Source organism: Larimichthys crocea, chromosome IV, assembly GCF_000972845.2.
Source record: "Larimichthys crocea isolate SSNF chromosome IV, L_crocea_2.0, whole genome shotgun sequence".
Lineage (NCBI taxonomy): Eukaryota > Metazoa > Chordata > Actinopteri > Sciaenidae > Larimichthys > Larimichthys crocea.
In genome coordinates this window covers 5,109,659-5,125,873 of record NC_040014.1, presented here as the reverse complement: position 1 = coordinate 5,125,873, position 16,215 = coordinate 5,109,659, and the positions used below count along the sequence as shown (strand labels likewise).

At 39.1% G+C, this 16,215-nt stretch overlaps 2 protein-coding genes across 4 annotated transcripts; one reads left to right on the top strand and one right to left on the bottom strand.

Annotated features, from left to right (window-relative positions):
* Nucleotides 1–8,196, bottom strand: c7b (complement component 7b). The gene is made up of 18 exons (XM_010755014.3): nucleotides 7,904–8,196; nucleotides 7,545–7,606; nucleotides 7,267–7,342; nucleotides 6,349–6,490; nucleotides 5,987–6,131; nucleotides 5,680–5,818; nucleotides 5,238–5,366; nucleotides 4,835–5,078; nucleotides 4,377–4,490; nucleotides 4,110–4,276; nucleotides 3,268–3,496; nucleotides 2,867–3,038; nucleotides 2,532–2,619; nucleotides 2,289–2,421; nucleotides 1,848–2,039; nucleotides 1,336–1,432; nucleotides 1,062–1,243; nucleotides 1–662 (listed from the first exon to the last, which is right to left on the bottom strand). The coding sequence occupies exons 1-18, from the start codon at nucleotides 7,907–7,909 to the stop codon at nucleotides 484–486; spliced, it is 2,496 nt and encodes an 831-aa protein (XP_010753316.2). The 5' UTR covers nucleotides 7,910–8,196; the 3' UTR covers nucleotides 1–483.
* A 4,072-nt stretch (nucleotides 8,197–12,268) lies between these two features.
* LOC113745745 (uncharacterized) lies at nucleotides 12,269–14,967 on the top strand. Of its 3 annotated transcripts, none has more exons than XR_003462375.1 (3): nucleotides 12,269–12,544; nucleotides 13,133–13,266; nucleotides 14,066–14,967. XR_003462375.1 is itself a non-coding variant. In XM_027278621.1 (3 exons), exons 1-3 carry the CDS (start codon nucleotides 12,470–12,472, stop codon nucleotides 14,581–14,583), a joined length of 693 nt encoding a protein of 230 aa, XP_027134422.1. In that variant the 5' UTR covers nucleotides 12,269–12,469; the 3' UTR covers nucleotides 14,584–14,967. The 3 variants fall into 3 exon arrangements, 1 of the variants encoding a protein (XP_027134422.1); XM_027278621.1 differs by having other exon boundaries at nucleotides 14,100–14,967; XR_003462374.1 differs by having other exon boundaries at nucleotides 12,847–14,967.
* Nucleotides 14,968–16,215: the final 1,248 nt, after the last annotated feature.

Sequence of the window (16,215 nt, the reverse complement as noted above, 5' to 3'; positions counted from 1 at the left end):
CATGTTTTATTCTTTTATTTCTCATTCTGGAAATACAATAACAATCTGAGCCTGTCAGTGGCAACAACAAGCTGTTTTACATTCTTTACATTTTCGTGCTGCTAGCTGAGGCATAGAACCAAAATATTTTCACATCTAACTCGGACAATAAAAGGTAAGTTGGTGATTGTTGGTATAGTGTAAAGACTAATGAAGATGGTGCAGTATGAATGATAACCTGTGAATTAAGATCACTGTTTTTGTCAATGGAGTCTGGTAGAAAGGAGTACCCATTTGCTGTGCTCTGACGCTGGTGCTCTAGTGTGACATTTAGTGACAGTTAATGGCATACACAGAATTTTTAAAGATGTCAAAGCATTTCATATAGTTTACATGGCAGAGGAAATATTTACATCATTCAAGGGCTAGAAAATTTATATTTACAATTCAGTTCCTTCTTTATATACATTATGGGACTGTTCACTAAAATAACAACAGCCATCTTCATTCTGGACAAGCCTCAATACTGTTCACGTTTATTTGCTCCCCAGCACACCTTCTGGCCCCAACCTCGCATTCGGTCATCGTCCTGGCAACGCCGCCAACGCCAGAGGTGACACACAGGGGGGCGGAGTCTTTAGGGCATTCTGACACGTTCTGACATATGCATTTTCTTGTTGAATCTAGAAATAAATTAAAAAAAAAAGATTCTATTAAACTGATGCACATAAACATGTTTATATTAAGGAATTAAATTATTCTTAAGGCAATGCTTTCTGAGATCAGGGAAAACAACTAAAACCTGATGAAGAACCTGATTGCACCAGATTAACTGTTGTAAACATCCATCACAGTTTACAGGCCCACTAACTGCACTCAATTTCTGTTTGTAATGGATAGTATGGCTAAACTGTTACTTTGTTCACAACCTGCTTAATCAGCTGATTGCCCATGTTTCTCGTCTCTTTGGACTTGGATGTAGGAAAATGCAATCTAACTAATTAAAATGCTCGACCAAAAGATAAACAAATAAATCAATTATATAAGAATCGTCCTTTAAAGCAGACTTCCAGCAGACTCACCCTGACAGATTGTCCCTGGTGTGCAGTCATCGCAGGATATGGACGCCTTGTCTGGCCAGCCGCAGTCATTGTCATTGGCCAGTGTGAAGCTCCGCCCAATACACTGCAGAGCTCCGAGCTGACACACTCCAAGTAAACGGGTTCGGCTTGAGCCGAGCCTGGCACACAACTGCAGAGAAGTCCTAAACAGAGACAATACATGCAAGGATACAGTTTTTTAACGGGATCGGGAATTTTGTGTTATACAGAAATGATGTTAAAAAATGATACTCACAAGCACTGATGTGGCATCTTACACACACACTGCGTTTCTCCTACACTCTCCCATAGCTTACACTTCAAACCAGATGGAGCAGGGCGAGTTGTGGGTGCTGAGAAAAAAATATAGAAAGCAGGATTAGTGTGTGTGTATAATTAGTGCATCATTCACTCTCCCATAAAGGCCATAAGGAAGTCCTGGCTCTTTAGTAACTACATGTTTCACTTTCTTTACCAGCTAATCACTAACTTTGTCTGTCTGCTGTTATCTCTTATCAGAGCTGGGTTGCCGTAAACAACTTTTTGTTGCTGCTGGAGACTGAAACAACAAAACAATAAACTAAAAACACTCAGCAGAGCTGCAGAGTTGATGAGTATTGTGGCTTTGTCAAAGAAGAGTTGGTTGGGATGTCTTTTGCATCCTTTTCTGAGTATATTTGAAATATTCCACTCTGTAACTATGTTTCTGTTGAAGGCATAAAGCTTTACAATAATGGCATTTGATACTGAGAATAAATGAAACTTTACCAGCATCACAATAAACGCCGGCTGGAGAAGGAGACCACTGCAGACTGGGATTGCACATGGTCTCTGACACTTCACCCTCCAACACTGACCCCGCGGGACAGGACAGGAACATTTTCTCTCCGATCTGATAGGCTGTTTTGATGGGTGTGGCTATAATTTCAGTGTTGAGAAGAGGAAACCAACATGTGGAACCTGAGACAAGAAGAGAGGGATTTTTTAGTTAGACAAAGTGAGGAAAACATAACACTGTGATACTTAGAACGCTTCAGCATACCTGAAAGTAAATAGTGCAAAATCTTTAGAAACGTTTAATATGCATCCTGATCGATATGCATTCAAATATTGAATGTGAAATCCGTTACAATAAGTTGCTCTTGTGATATCCTGCTAATAAATAAAGAATAGTTATTCTCTGGCAGAGTTAATGAAGTGAAGACGTACTTTTACAAACCCTCGCTCCTGTCCTCCATGTCCCGTTTCCAGTGCATTCAGCCATAGCGTCTCCATTGAGGTAGTGCCCCCATATGCAGGAGTACTCCACCGTGTTCCCAACCAGGTAAAAATCTTTGGGATTCTGAAAGGGTATTACAACAATAACTACACTCAAAAACATGCACTCAGTCAATACAGAAACTTTACAAAGTTTACATAAAGGGAAATACAATGCCACCTCAGCAAACTCACCTGAATAAATCCATTCCTGAGGTTCGGAGGTGGTCCGCATGTCTTTGGTGGAGTCGTAGAGAGGCTGAAGCACTGAGGCTCCATCACCCTGCAAGCACACATCTGACAGTGAGGATTCTTAAAGACTCCTGCTGCTCATTATCCATGTCTGTGTTTCTGCAACGTGTTTGGATGAGATTAGATAGTACTGTATCGATGAGTCAATGATCAATAATCAGTCACTTTTATCTTCTCTGATTCAAACAAATACTAAAGACGTGAGCATGTGTACTGATTTTAAGGTATGTAGGGTATCTCTGAGTGACAAACATGTTTTTGTGCACATGTGTCCTTACTTTAAGTACTGGATGTCTGCGTCCTCACAAGGCTTGTGTTCCACCTGCAGCCCAGTGCAGTAGCGGCCGCCTCTGCTGGGGGCAGGGTTGTTGCAGCTTCGGGTCCTTGACCTTTGACCTCCAGAGCAGGATCCCCAGGAGGACCAGCAGCTCCAGCTGCCATGGATCACTCCTGAGAGAGAAAGAGAGATTCTCTTTGTTCTGTCTTTGGACACCACAATACATTCTGCCACCATTTCATTTTTTCTTTTCATTAGTTTTTACTGTCTGGATGTGTGTATACTTTTGTGTGTATAATTTATATTTCATTTTTAGTCATTATGATTTTTTATGTTACTACCCTTGAGACAATTAAACTCACAGCCCCTGTAGTCACCCCTCAGAGTCTTTTCTTTGTTTACCTGGCTGTTCTCCAATCATGGTTCCCGTCTCGCAGGCTCGTCCTGATGTTCCCGGCCGGCAGACACAGCGACACACAGAGCCCGTCAGCAGCGGCTGCCCGTTGTTCTGGCAGGGTCGGCAGTGACAGGGATGCTCCTCCGCCAGGTACTCCTCTGTGGCTCTTTTCAGGTGGTGCTTCTTCAAACCGGCACACTCCACTTCCTTCACCAGCTCATACAGAGGACGCAGCTGGAAAACAGGTTGACAGTTCATTAATGTGGATACATAGAAAAGAAAGAAATACACAGAATACTAAACATGACAAACTAAATGATCATTCAGGGTTAATAATCTAAATAAATACATATTTATTAATGGATCAGCATCGTTACTGTAATATCTGATAATGTACAGAAAAAAAAACAACACATTCAAGCCCTCATAATAAATGCATAGTATACGTGTCTAACCAGCTAACTACCTACAGTAGTTTGTTTTAGTTATTTTGTAGGTTTCTGGTGAAAAAGCCCTTCTCAGGACTCAGACATCCAATTTGAGGAAGCCCGTCTATAATGTAACTGTATCAGCGTTTAGACTCTGTTTTGCTACTTCGGACTTAGTTAGTTAGTGAGCTAGACTTAGCAAAATCTGCCAAATTCAGATTTAGCTTGATAATCACTAGGTGACAAGCTGTTTGATCAACTTTATTCTGAAATAAGGGACTTATAAATTTTAGTATCAGATGAACTGGATGGTGGAGGTAATCAGAAACAGAAAATGGGGGGGCGGGATAAAAAAAAGAAAATAAGCATTGATAAGTAATCAATCAATAATATAAATCCAGCTGTGCTGACCATCATACCTTTTGGTTTACGATGTCAGGGAAGTCTTTGACAGACGACGCCCAGTTGTCGTAGATTTGTCCGTTAGCTTCTGGGTTTTCCAGGTCCAGAACACTCAGAGCACTTATGAAGGCTGTATCTCCTCCAAAGATGTTGACCTTAATGGGCATCTTCATTCTGTTGTGTCCTGTGGACCAGTGACAATAGAGCTCAGGCTACTCAGAGTATAACTGATTTCTTTGACCCGACAGAGCACACTGTGTTTCAATAAGATAGATTTCACTCACCCTGTTTGGATGACAGAGATTGTGTCAGTTTTTCACAGGTGACCTTGACTTTCTTCCTGAAGAGACGGCGTTTCACCTTCCTCCAACACCTCTGGTACTCTCTGTCTGTTGTACCTTTACACAGACAAGGCGACAAACATGACATTTTGATACATACTGAATAAGAGCATATGGTACATTTGTGTAGCCAATTAGCCAATCTTCATTTGCTAAAAACTGTCTTGAACAAGTGCATCTGGTGGTTTACTTTTCAGCTTGGGGCAGTGGAAGCAAACATCTAATTGTAAACTGTTCTAAAAATGAAAGGGTCATATGTTTTACCAGTATATCCAATGCAAGAAACAAATTCACAATATTCCCTGAGAATATATATCACATCACATTCACTCTGCTTTAGTTTTTATGTGCTGAATCAATATTTCGCTGTATGTAAATGTAACAAAATGAAAAGTTCTTACTGGTCGACGAGAGCGAGTCACGGTCTAACTCCAACAAGGCTTGGTATTCGCCTCCAAGTGAGCCCTCGGAGAGGTAGTGTGTGCCGTACGTCTGAAACAGCTGACGGTAGGCAGAGTAGTCGTACGTGAACGGCAGCGAGGTCAAGGCCTTCCAGAATCCTTGGGACAGAGTCAGATACTGAGGGGCAGAATTTTGGAACTGGGCCAGCTCCACTTTATTCTTCAGGATTATAAGTCTGTGTGCCTGGATGGTAGATATGAAAAGAGTAAGATGTCATCCCATGTAAGCTTTAACCCAACTAGTGACAGAGCAACAACTGTAACTGTATCAGTTTGTCCAGCACTTACAGTTAAAAGTCTAAAATAAGTGATTCATGAAGCAGATCAGGTTATATCATATCACCTTATTCTCAGTGAAATCTTTGTGGAAAGTGCGACGATCGTGTCCCACCAAGGCGTTGGACTGGATGTGCTGCACGTAGGACCAGGAGTCGTCGTAGGATTCATCACTCTCCTCATTGTTAACTGTCACCTGCAACACAAACGATGACAACATTTGCTTTCATTAGAGCAGCAGGTGCTGTGAGAATTACTCATCAATCTGTTTTTGTCTTTATTTTTAGCCATGCTGTCTGTCTGTCATGTGGTAGGTTCTGTGATGGTACTATAAAATTAATTTGGCTGGTTGACAAATAGATAGTATGCAAACTGTTATAAAATTGTTAATATATACAATATACAGTCATGAAAGATTGTTTACTTCAGTATATATATATATATATATATATATATAAAGTATATAAAATTTTTGGCTGTCCAATAGTATAGTTTGTTGTTCGTCTTACCTCAAAGTTGTACCTGAGGACGTTCTGTGGCAGTCTATAATACATTTTATGGTCACCACTGAACACCTTCCTGCACTGGCCTCCAAAGCTTAGAGTGTTGATCACGCCTGCTCTCAGTTTGCCTGTTAGAACGTCGTATCTGTAAAACATGACACAGCAAATCCACATTCCTCACTTTAATCTAATCGTGACACATTTTCCATCCCAAACATGACATACTGATTTACAAGCAGATGTCTATCTGTTGTTAAACTCACTGGTTACAATAAATATCCATTTTACTAGTGCTGGAGTTGTAGCTACTCACCCTCTGCCTGTAAAGTCAGAGTTTGGAGGAGTTTTTTCAGTGTCACATGAGTAGTGGCTGCTGTCTTGCTGACAGTTTCTCTCATCCAGACCGTCCTCACAGTCCTGGTCTCCATTACACACTAGAGACCGGCTGATACACTGACCTGCAAAAATCAAGAGACATAATTTAGGGGAATAGTAAGTAAGTTCCTTTTTTAATTTTTTAATTGTGTAATAAAATATTGAGTAATAGTGACATCTGAGATTAAAGTTAAGTTAAAGTCAAACTAAATAAACAAGTAAATATATAGCCTAGCATCTATTTTATGATAAAACATCTCAGGCACATTTTATCAAACACAAAATACTGTCACAACATACCAGAGGTGCAGCGAAACCTGTCTCCACAGCCTGTGTTCAGGGGACATGACTTCTGTGGGACACATGGTTGTGTTTGCTTGGCTTCTCCTGAACATGGAGAACCTCCAAACTGGGCATACACCTCAATGTGGCGAGTCCGTACCTGCAATCATAAACATGAAATGAATTGAAGAAGTGAACAGATGAATGATTATTTCTGAATTCATTTATACAGGATGTCATGTCAGGATTTGTTCACTTTTTCATATTTTGTTTTCAACACAGAGGCAGCTTCTGTTGGTTTATAAACATCTGATATATAGAGAGAAATTCTTAGTGGCTCTATGTGCATGTCATGCGACCTGACACAACATCTTGGACCCCAGATTGAGAAACTCTGCAGGCTCAATCACATCAGCACTTAAAACTTTGAAGTTTAGCAGCAAAAAACACTTCACCACCACAGTCAGAGAATATAGTTGCACAGGCAGGTTATAAATCTGTGAAAATATTTCACACCAAGTTTGGTATACTTTGAGACACAAATTAGTGCCACTGACCAAGAGCAACCTGGCTAATAGTGCTGACATTTGAGGAAACCTATTTAAATTTCTCTGTGCCACTTCCTGGTGGGACCAGGCCTTCAGATTACACACAGTATGACTCACAATCTGCTTAATGGATTTATGTAAGAGGCTCAATATTGTGAGCATTAGTCACCATTGGGAATTTCACCAATGTTTAATTATTTTGTTTGTGCTCCACACTGTGATGAGAAAACCTTATAACAAAATATTATGAGGACTTGCCTACCAACTGGGGACATACGTTTGGTCCTAGCCATTTACAGAATTTTAAGACTTAATTTTACCTTTTGAACGCACCACCAGACAATAAATACACACAGTACAGTACAAATATTTGTGTGCTCTGAAGTACCTTTGTCCTGGTGCAGCCGTCACACTCAGACCAATCTCCATAAGGCCCCCATCTACAGTTTACAGGCTGCTGACACCTAAGAGGAAACGACATTGAGATTATTAAAAAAAACCCAACAACAACACTTATGTTATATTATAGCATATATTATATGTTAAGGATTAGATTTACACAGAAAACCCACAGTGCTTTGACAACAAAAGTGTGGATAATGTGGAGAAAGTGTTCACACTATCAATAGTTTATGGACTGCTTGTGTGATACATGTGTGTACCTACCAAACTGGAGATAGAAAGATGAGCAACAATGGCAAAGAAGCCAGACGTGCCGACAAGTCCAACTGTACACAAAAAGCAGAAAAAGTGTTAACTCAGTCATCTTTATTCTTGACAACCTTATCTATAGCTATTATTGTCAGGACATGAAGGAAATTACTTTTTAACTCTCAGATTTGACAGTATTCACCTGGAATAGTTGAGTTTGATCATTAACAGACTACAGTTTAAAAATGAAATAAATGTTAAAACACCTGACTCGCCCTGAAATTTCAGCATTTTCTTACAGAACTAAAACACAAAACTGTTTAATTTGGACATAATAGCAACACTAAGTCTGAATGGTAAGTTGTTTACAGTACCTTCATGATGTGTTTCAGAGTTCTGCCCTCTCGTCTGGTCTCACTGTAACACTCGGGTTCATATAATCTGCAGGGTGGGTGGGGTTGGCATTACTCAACAGATCCCCAAAAATCAGGAATTCCCACAATGAATCATCCATCAGATCCGATCAGTCATATTTTTACTGTCACTGCTGACACAGCGAGCCATGAACAGAGACCCAGTGTTCTTTTCCATGGCTTCAGTCCAAAGTCAGTTGGAATTTGTTTTGCTCTTTTAACTGTGCTCAGATGTGTCCAACAACACTGTGAGCATTTTTCCAGTAATGAAATGCTTATAATCCTGTTTGTTTGTTTTGAGTGCTGGACGGTACATGAAGGGATGTTGAAATGTGCTTCTTTGTCAGAACAGCTTGATTGGATTGCGACAGGAGCAGTTGCATCACAATTGATAGTCCAATGTGCCTTGGACAAAGGTCACAAAAATCCCCACTGTGGATATCTAATGTACTGACTATTTCTATGTAAACACAAAATGCATGTGGAAATAACATCTTTTGTAATAGCAATTTTCTATTTATGCCAGTTTTAATTTTAAGTTTAAATTGAACCCACATTGTACATTAAAAGCCAAACATAAAATTAATAAAACAGCTCCTCAATGGTTATATATAAACACAGTTCTATAAAACAATGTTCCCTTACTCACACTGTCAACAAACTCTGTTGATATAATGTCTCATCCACCTCACTGCAAAAATATCTCAAAATGTATCCAGAGGTTACACAAGAAAATGGAATAACAACAAAAGAAATAAATACCAGAAGACAGTGATAAACTCCACATCTAGTCCAAGTTTTCAGTTTGCTTAACATAAGGGACACAGTCAGATAGATCTCAGGTCAGTATGCAGTTTGTTACGGGTGGGCAACATAACAAAAAGCATCCTAGAACTTATCCAATTAGAAATCACCATCTGATGAACAGGGAGGTCTCACTGGATTGTAGGCAGTGACATATAGACATAAACACATAGACGCCGCATTAAGCGCTGAATCGTACTTCGACGTCGCCGCCATATTGGATGTGGCAGATCTGCCCGTAAACTAATACATGAAAAATATACATACGTTTTCTTCTTTAGGGCTCCAAGACACAGATGTCATACTACGTATATCTCCATGGCAGAGTGATTATATTTGTCATTAGTTTTAATTTGTCTTTTAAAAAAAAATAATATTTATAATCTTTTTCAATTAAATTTCTGTTTCCAGTTCAGTTCAGTTTCAGTTGGTTTTCAGAGTCGGTTTGCTTTTAGCTTTTAGTGTTTTTTGGAGTTATTTGTGAGGGTCATGATGTTAGGAATATGTATAACAATACAAATGTATGTCATGTAGATATCCTAGTCTCATTAATGCACCAATGCCTCCACATGCTGTTTGTGTTGACAAATTAAACCAAATTGACAAATGCTAAAACATATAGACATATAAGACACATAAAGACATATAGTCAATGCTTTATTTTATTTTAGTTAATACACAATAAAGTTTCTGTCAGATTTCGTTTGTTCTGAAGTCTATTTTTTATTTTTATTTCACTTAACCTACATGTTTTTTCACAGCCCCCTGCATTCTGTATATCTAATTACACATGAAGCAGACAGTGTATGGAGTCTTCTTCTTTCATTTCAAATTCGTAAATAACTCCCCCTCCTGCGTCAGTATTCTTGTCCCAGTTGTAGTACAGAATCAGCCAGAGGCATATTGAAATCCAACAAGACCCGACTTGCCTCCACCTCCTATTTTTCTCTGATTGCTGTTATTGTTCTTGCTTTTTTCCTTTTTCCTTCCCACTCACACATACATTTTCTACACACATACATACATGCTAACTCATGCCAACCCCACATGACACACACCTCCTCACACACACTACTATTATTTATTATTGCACTTGATTAACTTATGTTGTGTCAGTGTCTGCTATATATTCTTTGTGCTGCTGTATATATGCTCGTACACATTGTAACACATTCACCAGTGTTCAAGTATTTGATCCACTGCCCTCAAGAAAAACACCTCTTATTGCAGGATCCCTCACCGACTACTGTTTACCCATATTAACTGGCCTCTTAAGACTATGTGTGTGCAGTGTGTCTCTTTCTGTGTGTATGTGTGCTATGCAAGATATGTGGAGAGTGGATGTCAGGTCCCCACAGTCAGATGACATATTGTCAAAAACAAGTTGTTGTAGACATGACATGACATGTGAGTGGGTGGTGCTTATGTACCACAGAGTGAACGTGACCTGAAATGTATGAGGGGCTGTTCGAGACATAATTCATTCTGGCCCTCTCACACACATATATTCTCATCTCACATACATATATTCTTACTCTTACATACATATATTTTATAACTTATTAATGTATTACTTAGAAATGTATGTTTGGGGAGTAAGATTATTTATTGAATAGTGGAGAAGGGGTAGGTTTAACTAAGCATATGCTTCATCCTACTTCTTTTCGGACATGTTGTTTGTTTTTCAGTTCACTTTGTTGTGTTACCCGCACATGTTCGAAATATACTATCTAAACTAAACTAAACTACATATATTCTCACTCTTACATACATATATTTATGTCTGTCGAGAATGTATGTACAGTATGTGAGAGTGAGAATGTATGTATGTGAGAGTGAGAATGTATGTATTACTGGTATTGATGACAACACACCACTCTCAGACAACCAATGCTGTTTTGTTCCATCAATTAGCATTACCATCAGCAAGACAATAGTAAATTGCACTGCAACAGACTTTTGAAACCACATTTTATTAAATGGTTTGGTTCAGGAGAATCAGCTGACTGAAGTGTTACTTTATTATTTTAAGTAATGATGTCCTTTGTTGAATCATACATTTATATGAATACATACAAAAAAGTAATGACAAAATTAAAAAGTACGAATTCACTTATAAAAACACTGATCTATAGCAGGTGTGAAGTTTATTACGGAAGCCCTAAAAGGCCATACATACATATATTTTATTCCACCCGAAGCCCTAAAAGGCCATACATACATATATTTTATTCCACCCGTTTTACCGTGATAACGAGATAATTAATTTGAGATCTCGAGAAAACAAAACGATAGTTTAGTGTATTAAATCAAGTGTGCCCGTATTACAGAATGTATGGCAAATGCATGTAGTCCATGATACGGAGCGAGCAAACCTATTACGCCACTGTAAAATCCCTTTGATCCATAATTTCTGACAAAGGTTTGTACACTTGATCTCAGGACTGGAGTGAGGATTAGCCAAAGTGTATCAACCTTTGTCAGAAATGATGGATTAAGAGATTTTACAGTAGAGTAAATATTGTACATAATGCCCTTTTTCAATTCAAAATAATGAATTTTGAGGATGAATTGCTCCAAAATGATACAGTAAATATGCTTTATACTGAGTGAGTGAACAGTCAGGATGGTCCTGAGATAATAGGTTTGCTCGCTCCGTATCATGGACTACATGCATTTGCCATACATTCTGTAATACGGGCACACTTGATTTAATACACTAGACTATCGTTTTGTTTTCTCGAGATCGCAAATTAATTATCTCTTTATCACGAGAAAACGGAGGAAAATTATCTCGTTATCATGAGAAAATGGAGGAAATTATCTCGTTATCACGAGAAAATGGAGGAAATTATCTCGTTATCACGAGAAAACAAAGGAAATTATCTCGTTATCACAGGAAAACGGAGGAAATTACCTCGTTATCACGGGAAAACGGGTGGAATAAAATGTATGTATGTATGGCCTTTCAGGGCTTCCGTAGTTTATAACAACACAATGGAAATTCAAATAGATGAACTTATCAGGAAAAAAAATGGAGTTAGGTGGAAGAGGCTGTCCACTATGGGGTGCCGTTTGTAAAGCGGCTCACATTAAAAATAACAGCAACATTTTGTCTCATTTAGCTTAAAACAATGTTTAACAAACTGGTGTGAATTTTTGAGAGTCACTTTTTTGCACATTTACAACAATATTGTTGTAACCCCGACCCATGTTATAATGTTAAATCTAAATCTAAATGTTAAATCTAAATCTGAATGTTAAATTTATATCTAAATCTAAATGTTACATCTAAATGTTAAATCTAAATTTAAATGTTAAATCTACATGTTTCGGGTGACACTAAATATTTAACTAATATTCAAATTCAAATGCCGGTAACCGGAAGTACCAAAATTCAAAAGCTCGAGGAGGTCAGAGCGTGTTTATAGTGGAAAATAACGAATGAAGCCCATCTTATCCGGGGAAATTGACTCTTGGACATGGATTATCGTGATAATAACTGCCTAAAATAACAAACACGTTTGGAGAAACTTTATTTGAAGTGTACTTTGAGTTTTTAGTGTCACTTTTATGAAGAGTGCGGGACTAATGACCTGTAGGCACTATAGCCAGCCACAAGGGGGCTCACTTTGACTAATCTGTCATGTTCGCGGGTGTAGGATCTTCTACAGCCGGTACACTCTACTGTCGGCGATGGTCGCTCTGCAAACATGTCCATGAATGAATCGGCGAGAATATCGGCAGAGCAAATACAAAATCTTTCCACAGCGACAGCAACGCCACATGGCCACCTCGGTAAGTATGTTTTCCAAATCACGTAGCATTGGATTGCATTGGAGAGAGTTGTGCTGATGGAGAACAAGCAGTCATAATGATAAAGATATTTAATTTAATGTGAATAACGTACCAGCATAAAATGTATCTCTTTGTTTCTACATTTTCCTGCTTTTTTTGTCCTTTGCCAATCTTTGTTTCTACATTTTCCTGCTTTTTTTGTCCTTTGCCAATCACATTCATGGTTTTCTGTCTGCTGGGCGTATAAACATTAAAAACACATGAAAGATAATGTTGCTAATATTTTGCTAATGTCTCTTCAGGCTCCCACCAGCTACAAAACACATATGGGCCAGCCACCACCTCCACTGGGACGTCATACCGCTCGCTATACTTTCATATTTACTTTCATGTAACCTAGCTGGCTGGCTTATTGACAAAAAATGTTGATGAACCAGCTGGTAATCGATCAATTGTATAGAGACCCCATGATGGATTGATGATGCTGTCAGTTAGTTGGTTTGCATCTACAGTTTGCATTCACTATGAACTAAAAACATATTGCTCTCTTGTAATGCACAGGTGTCTGTGTGTTTTCATTGGTTTCAGGTTCCCCTTCCATCAGTTCCTCAAAGGCCTGCGACACACTCACATTTTGTGAGAAAAAACAAAGCCTGCAAACACTATACAAGAGATGTTGTGTGCTTGCCTTTTTCTTCAGCATCAACATTCCGCATTCCCAGGTGAGACTCAAGAGCAAATTTGGCACAAGATGGACTTATTGGGAAGATCTCCTTTACATCTGACTGGTCTGAAGCACAACTTAGAGAAGAAATGACTTTCATTTTCAGAAGAACGTCTGCATTGTCTATGGGCTAGTGATTCCAGTTTGAGTATTTGAGTACAGTCAAGGGATGCAAAAGACTAATGAAACCAAACGTCTCGAGCTGTTTTCTGTGGGGTGGAAAAGAAGTTGCCTCAATTAGTTCAGCCACCTGTCTCTATATAATGGCATTAATACACAAACCTGTACCCAGTTGGAAATAAGGAAAACTGAACTTCAGGCTGAGACTGAGAGGGCAGTGAGACTCGTTCGAGAGGATAGCGGCCACTTTACAATGGCCACCTGAAATATGGACGCTTCTGCTTCAGTGTAAAATGCATGGTAAAGCTCAGGATGCTATGGGCGCACTCCCTGTCAAAGATAGCTTAGATTATGAAACTGTCAATACGGCTATCTTACGAGCATATGAACTTGTGCCTGAAGCATACCGACAGAAGTTTCAAGGTCACAAGAAAACTCCTGCTCAGACATATGTTGAGTTCGCCGTGAGAAGGGAACTCTGTTTGATAAATGGTGTGCCACGTGTAAAGTTAATGATTTCAATACGTTGAGAGAGCTGATCCTGTTAGAGGACTTCAAGAAGTGTTTGTCTGAGCGTATTGTTGTGTATCTGAATGAACAGAAAGTGGGTACACTGTCTGCTGCTGCTGTGCTGGCTGATGAGTATGTGTTAACCCATGAATCTGCTTTTTCTCCAGTCTCTGCTGTCTCATGTCCCTCCTCTCCTCACAGATCCCCTAATCCACATGGGCTGAAAGAGGAAAGGGAATGTTATTACTGTCACCAGGTTGGCCATGTCATTGCAAATTGCGTGACCATCAAACGCAGAGAGCAGTCCTCACGCTCTGCTCAAGCAAAAGGGGTAGGAGTGATTAAAGCAGATCGTGGTGTGAACACTGACTCATCTGATCAGGAAATTAATGACTGTTTTAAGCCGTTTGTGTTTGATGCCTTTGTGTCACTGACTGGTGAGTCCACTGATAAACACCCCATACAGGCTTTGAGAGATACGGCGTGCTCCCAGTCTGTTATTTTGGCGTCAGCTCTGCCTTTTTCTGATAACTCTGCTTGTCATTACAGTTCAGTTCTTAGAGGAGTTGATATGAGTTACGTGCCACAGCCAGTGCACCGCGTCCATGTTCAGTCCTCCCTTGTTACTGGATTCTTCCCAGTGGTTTCAATTGCAGTACATGAAGGTGAAAAAGAAAGACTATAGCTTGTGTTTTCCCATCTTGCTTCACATTCTTTGCCCTGTTCTTTTCATCTTGTGGTCAAATTTTCTGTTAAGAGCTCCTTTGCAATAAAAATGCAACATTATGTGATGTACACGTGAACAAATCTTTCATTTCTTGGTTTCTGTAAATCAACAACCTGATGCAATCAGTATAGCCTAATTAAAAATAATATTTTTTTAAAGAATTAAGTAGCTGTACTTGAACAAGAGTTTTTAACTGTCCTAAAACTATATTCCTGTTTGTGGATGTTGTGTTTACTTCTGTGAGGACTGTATCTGACCCTTCTTTATACTGTAAGATGTTGTACTGTATGATTGGAAGGATATGGAAGTCATCAGAGTAATAAATGACTAATGTAGTTACTTTAACCTTGTGATGTGTGTGTTTTCTAACAGTGATGGTTGATGAATTTAACTACCAGAGTTTTTTATACTCAACAAACAGTAGTGAAGAAATGAAACTATGTACATTTACTCAAGTAAGGTACTTAAGTAGAAATTTAAGTAGAAAGATTATATTTTTTAATTCCCCTCCTCGCCATTGGAAGCCATGTATATTCAGATTTATTGATGTTGAATGTTTTGTGATAAACTGAAGAATGTGATTTAAAAAAATCCTTCTATTTCTATTCCTCCTCAACTCTTTACAAAACCTTTTGGATTAGCTGCAAAATGCATCATCACAAAGCTTTTTTTCTGACCTTATGAACAGCCATCTCAGAGATACATGATCAAGATACAATAGTTAATCATTGTTCAGTATGTATGTCACACAGGGGTAATGTGTAAGTGGGTAACATTGGAGATGGATAATATTTGCACATTCTGATTTTAAACATGTCTGGTGGAGGCCTTTAAAGGGTTACCTTAATGTGTGTTTTCACTATTGCTGTCTGTGCTACCACTGAGGACAGGTCTTGCTGAAAGTTTAAATTCTACAATATGTCGTCGGTCGTATGCCTATTCTGGTATTGCTATGCTCAGTATGTTTAAATGAGTCTATTTTTAGGTTTGAAATGGATTCAGCTTTAGAATTGTGGCAGTGTGTAAAAACCTCTCAGTGAGCTGTTACACTTTTATGTCGGCCCTGGTGACTGCAGCCAGCTCATGCTTCAGCCGTGTTAGAGGAGGCCTTTAGATCTTTACTACTGTAAGCAAGAAAGCAAAGGTAGGAATATCACACTGTAGAAACACTGTTTCAACCAAGTTTCACTGTCAAAAGTAACATAAAGTAAAGTAAAGAAAAAGTAAGAAAACGGTGAAAGTATCAGCAACAAAAATAATGAATGAATGATGTTTCAGCTGTACCTAACACTTCACGGCACTAAGTCACACACCATCAAATATTTCAGAGTTTCCTGATGGACAGTAAAGTAAACTGCTGCGAACTATAACTGCTGTTAGCTAATGTTAGTTCAGTCTGTGAGCTTGGAGCACCAGGAGAGTGTTAGTTTTCATAGCATAGGGGTTTTGGACCAGTGGGAAGAGGAAATGCTCATGGAGCTCAGCCGTTGTGTGGCCAGAACCAGGACTGGGCAACTGGGTGATGTAACAAGGCTCAGCAGCCTCTATGGACATGATGGCAGAGGGCGAAGAGATAGAAGTGGACACTGA

What these genes read in the sequence shown, in the direction of transcription:
- c7b (XM_010755014.3), bottom strand. An exon ending in ATCTTTCTATCTCCAGTTTG is followed by an intron (nt 7,343 to 7,544) that starts GTAGGTACACAC and finishes GTTTCCTCTTAG; the next exon opens with GTGTCAGCAGCCTGTAAACT. An exon ending in ACCAGGGACAATCTGTCAGG is followed by an intron (nt 663 to 1,061) that starts GTGAGTCTGCTG and finishes ATTTATTTCTAG; the next exon opens with ATTCAACAAGAAAATGCATA.
- LOC113745745 (XM_027278621.1), top strand. Translation starts at nt 12,470, where the DNA reads ATGAATCGGCGAGAATATCGGCAGAGCAAATACAAAATCTTTCCACAG. An exon ending in AACGCCACATGGCCACCTCG is followed by an intron (nt 12,545 to 13,132) that starts GTAAGTATGTTT and finishes CATTGGTTTCAG; the next exon opens with GTTCCCCTTCCATCAGTTCC. An exon ending in TCAACATTCCGCATTCCCAG is followed by an intron (nt 13,267 to 14,099) that starts GTGAGACTCAAG and finishes CTCTCCTCACAG; the next exon opens with ATCCCCTAATCCACATGGGC.